Source organism: Terrapene carolina, unplaced genomic scaffold, assembly GCF_002925995.2.
Source record: "Terrapene carolina triunguis isolate 2854851 unplaced genomic scaffold, T_m_triunguis-2.0 Scaffold40447, whole genome shotgun sequence".
NCBI classification, from domain to species: Eukaryota; Metazoa; Chordata; order Testudines; family Emydidae; genus Terrapene; species Terrapene triunguis.
In genome coordinates this window covers 1-4,968 of record NW_020704798.1, presented here as the reverse complement: position 1 = coordinate 4,968, position 4,968 = coordinate 1, and the positions used below count along the sequence as shown (strand labels likewise).

General features: G+C 47.6%; 1 protein-coding gene across 1 annotated transcript; it reads right to left on the bottom strand.

Annotated features, from left to right (window-relative positions):
- Nucleotides 1-227: 227 nt before the first annotated feature.
- On the bottom strand, nucleotides 228-4,861 carry LOC113405512 (triggering receptor expressed on myeloid cells 2-like; the record flags this gene model as incomplete). Its single annotated transcript, XM_026646733.1, has 2 exons — nucleotides 4,736-4,861; nucleotides 228-572 (listed from the first exon to the last, which is right to left on the bottom strand). Coding segments are annotated over exons 1-2 (388 nt in total), but the record flags the coding sequence as incomplete, so codon positions are not given.
- Nucleotides 4,862-4,968: the final 107 nt, after the last annotated feature.

The window sequence follows — 4,968 nt, the reverse complement described above, 5'->3', positions numbered from 1 at the left end:
TCTCTCTGTGCCTCAATTCCCTATCTATAAAATGAGGATAGCAGCACTTCCTTGGTCTGCTTAGATTATAAACCCCTGGGGGCAGGGAGTGCCTCTTCCTCTGTGTATGTACAGCACCTAGCACAGTGTGGTCCTGATCTCAGCTGGGGTCTGTAGATACTACTGTAATGCAAAAAATTAAAATGCATGAAATCCTTTTGTTTTGAAACCACAGCCTGGGGACCTACCTCCCAGCACCTCCACTTTCACCTTCTTTAAGGTCCTTGCTTCTCCTAAGAAGTCAGTCTTGCATTGGTACAGCCCTGCATCCTGTTTCTGGAGTCTCTTCATGGTCACCGTGAGGACCCCCGTATGGATGTTGTCAGCAATGGAAGTGTTGCCGTTCCACTTCTTCAGGAACTGGAGCCAGAAGCGGTGGGCGCTGACCACGTGCTGGCACTCAGTCTTATTGACGTGTTTGCACCAGCTCTTCTCTCTCCACTTGTTCTCCTTGGGGCTGTAGGCACAGCTGATGGAGATGGTCTCTCCTTCCATTCCGTACACCACTGTGATGTTCTCTGCCACACACAGGTCTGGGAGGAGAGAAAGGAAAACCCGACTTAGGTCTCAATCGTCTTCTCTCTGACACACACACTTCCCTTGTCCTCACTAGGACAACTTGGACCTGTAATTCCTCATCTCTGTTGGAGGTAGCAACGCGGTGTAGATCGGTGGCTCTCAACCTTTCCAGACTACAGTACCCCTTTCAGGAGTCTGATTTGTCTTGCCTATCCCAAGTTTCACCTCAATTAAAAACTACTTGCTTACAAAATCAGACATAAAAATACAGAAGTGTCACAGGACACTAGTACTGAAAAATTGCTGACTTTCTCATTTTTACCATATAATTATAAAATAAATCAATTGGAATATAAATGTGGTACTTACATTTCAGTGTACAGTACATAGAAAGTATAAACAAGTCATTGTCTGTATGACATGTTAATTTGTACTGACTTTGCTAGTGCCTGTTGTAAAACTAGGCAAATATCTAGATAAGATGATGTATCCCCTGCAGGACCTCTGCGTACCCCCAGTCAGCTGGGTTTTCCTGTGGGGGAGAAGGGAGGAGATATTGTCTCCCCAGTGGAAGGATTTGTCTCCTGAAATGCCACAAAAGCCTTCCCCTTCCACACTTTCTTCCTTGCATGATGTTGAATGTTACATGGCCTTGCTTGAACTCCAATCAGAGCTCATCAACACCTCACCTTGCCTGGTCACATGGCGCACTCCATAGTGATAGAGTTGAAGGCCAGAAGTGACCACAGATATTCCAGGCTGACCTCAGTGACGTGAGGCACTTCCATCCTCCAGGGGCTGATCACATTGCTGGGCCGGGGAGCAAGAAACTTCCAGAAATTGAACCTGGGCCTTTCCTTGGACACTGAGGAGGATTAAACCTACAGAGTCTGCTTGGCAGTTACACCAGTGGCCCCTAGCCCTGCTCTGGTGGTATGCAAATAGAATTCACAACCCTGTTGGGCCCCTTTACGCTGCCAGAGTGGTGCAAAGGGGTCTTGGTATAAAGGAATCAGATCCACAGGCACAAGCCAGTCTCCAGTTGTGTGGTTGGAGGGTTAATTCTTAGTCCTGTTACTGACCTTTTAACATCCGTGGTTTTGAGAAATCTCCTTTTGCCCTGTTCCCTGGGGTACTGCTAATTCTAGCCCTGCCCTATGAGCAGCTGATCTTTGACTATTTTCCTGTTTCTCTTTAGTTCCTTCTCATTTCTGTTTCTCTTCAAGCTGCAGATGCAAAGAGGCCGCATTGTTTGAGATATTTATACTTTTAGAAGGAAGCTGTGTGTTATTTTGGGGAGTCTGTGTTTTAGGTGGAGGCTTTTCAGTCACTAGCAACTGCTGCAGAAGAATTCTAAGTAGAACTGAAGCCGGAAATACATCGGGAATGGATGTTATAAGGGCTTCACAGAGCCGCCTGTCCTGAGATGATTGAGAATGCCACAATGTTTGGGAAGATGCACCATCTTCTCTTATTTGTAAATATTCTGAGTAAACGTTAAGCTAAAAAAAATAGGCATAAAGACGGATAGGTGTTCTGCGAGCGTCTCATGTGCTGCTTTACCAATGCACCTCAGTCCTGACCTGCAGCCCCCGCTATTGTAGTCTTGGGGTTCCACCCCCACCCCAGTGCACCCCAGTTCTGACCCGAAGCAGCCCCTGCTATTTCACTCTTGGTCAGAGACGGCCAGTTTAGGGTTGGTAATGTCCCATGCAAAACTCTGAGACATTATCTTTTAAAACAATTCTGCTGACAGATCGTATATTATCTGTGTTCCTCCTCCTTTGTTCTTTATTACTGAGGATGATACAGATGAGCCCAAGCCAGAATGTTGGTTGCAAACACCTCATCATTTTGGAAAGTCTGGCCACTCATCCAGATTTTGCAGCTGTGGCCCACGTGTAATGGAAATAGAGTTGGTGCTTGTAAAACATGCATCTACTATGATGTATATTGCGATAGCACCTATGAGCCCCCATGATGGACCAGGGCCCCATGGTGCTAGGGGCTGTACAAATACAACAAAAAGATGGTTTCTGCCCAAAGAACTGACCATCTAAGCATAAGCCAAGAGACAAACAGGGTGGGACAGACAGATGGTAAGACTGCATGTGCCAAGACTAGAGAAGAGGAGGTTGAGAACCGGGATGAGAGTTCTAACTGCCTGGGTGGAGAGGAAAAGCTGTTCCTTGCAGATGTTCATCTACTCCTGTGTCTTATTTCCCACGTGAAGTCCCCATAGAATGATGGTGAGCATGGCATAAATGCCGCTAGCTAGATGCCAGTCATAATGGATAGGCGCTCAGCTTCTCTCTGTCCATCTCCCAGGCAGAGGGGTTTTGAATGGGTGGATATCATAGGAGAGTGAGGCAGAAGAACTGTGTTTCAGGTATCCTTCTCAAAGTAATGTGGTCCTTGGTTATTCCAGGGTGTTCCAGGAAGAGAAGTCCGGTCCAGTTTCCTCCACGGGAGAGCTGGAATTTTTGTTTGTCAGCCTCCATAGAAAAAGAAGGGAAGAAACTGACAAGATGTACATGGGGCTGGAGGAAGGATGGTATTGACATTAAGGCAGTGGAGTGGGACTCAGATAGGCCCTGGTTTTATTCCCAGCATTGCTATAAACTGTCCCCTTGTGACCACTGACAAGACATTTAACGTTTCTGTGCTGTAATTTCCTATCTGTAAAATGGGGCTAATGCTTCCCTGCCTCCCGGAGGTGTTGTGAGGTGCTCAGTTGTGACGGAGGCCAGATAAGTACCTAGATAGAATTTTTCCCCCTATATTTTTTCCATTTTGCCTAGATGCATGAGATGATCTCCAGTGGTTAGCCTGATATCCTCATGCCTCGCTCTCCCTCCCCCTGCCCCCAAACGCCTCTCCCCAGGAATCTCTGGAGAGAAAGACCCTGAGTTCCCACATTTAAGGGTTGGTCCTCTGAGTGCCGATGAGGTGTCTCTGTTCCCTTAAGCCTTATTTGCTCCACTAGGACCTGTAGCTGCTGTAGTTTGCATGTAAAATAGTCACACAAACTGGATTGCTGAGAGTGCAGTTAAAGGCGCTTGTTATTTCTTCCAAGATGTTTCCTGCTCTGACTCACAAGTTCCCTGACAGACCTCAGCCCACCACCCTGGAATATCCAGCGTCCTTCGGAAAAAATCAAGAGTATAGAACACAAACTCTGGAAGGGAATGAAACCATGAATGCAGCTGCTGAAGAGCATGTAGTGTAGTGACTTATGTTTAGGGGAGGCCCTTCTCACCCCCCACCCCAAACTACCTGCTCCTTCTACATAAGAACATAAGAACGGCCATACTGGGTCAGACCAACGGTCCATCCAGCCTGGTATCCTGTCTACCGACAGTGGCCAATGCCAGATGCCCCAGAGGACGTGAATCCAACAGGTAATGATCAAGTGATCTCTCTCCTGCCATCCATCACCACCATCTGACAAACAGAGGCTAGGGACACCAGTCATGGGATGCATTCCCCCCTCCTCCTGCTTTGTACATTCTCTGTGGTTCGCATGTTCACTCGCTAAACATGTTACCATGGCTCCATTGACTCCATCTGCTGCTTCAAGACTATTTGTGGCTTCTTTGCCAGACATGTTCTGGGACTTGCATGGGTCGGGAGGGAGGCGGGCTCGTTCTCCATTGCTTTGCACCTTACGTTGTCATTTGCACAGCGAACGCGAAGTGGGTGGATCATGGCACCAAATCACTATACCTGCATGTGATGGTCCCTTTGCACAGGTGCAATTATTGCACAGGGCACAAGACAGTGGAGAACCAGGCCCAGAGAATCTACATCTCTTCAGTCCAGTGCCGAGGATAATAATCTTGAGCTGGATCCTGCAGGGCGCAGAACACCGCCTGCAAAGTTTTGAGCTCCCTCAACTCCTGTTGCAGTTAATCTTGCCCTTAAAAGATAGCTATCTACTTTGACTTTTATTGGCACTCCCACTGATAATTGTGGGGGTGGGTCCATTTAAGAACGTTCACAATGGAATCATCTTCTCTGGAATCATCAGAACAAGCAGCTGAGCGTTGCGTCCTGTGCAGCGTTTGCCTCATGGTCCCTGCTATGACTCATGCTAGATGTTGGACAATGCCAGTTATTGCTCCAAACCTTCGCCTACCCCTCAACCCGACACAAAAGGAGTTGGATGCTTTCTTACCTGATAAGGAGACCAACAAGACCAGATGCATGAGCTTTTCCATGTCTCTTCCTCGCGCTATCCAGCAGCGCAGGGGGGAGTCTGAACAAAAATTAAAAGGATTCTTGCCCAAGAGCAGCTTTTTTCTCCTTGTTCTGCAGGAAGGAATGAGAACAGGAACTTGGCTTCTCTTCCCTCCTGGGGATTGAGCAATGTACCAGGGACGGATGCTTCTCTGACTGGCTGAAAACTGG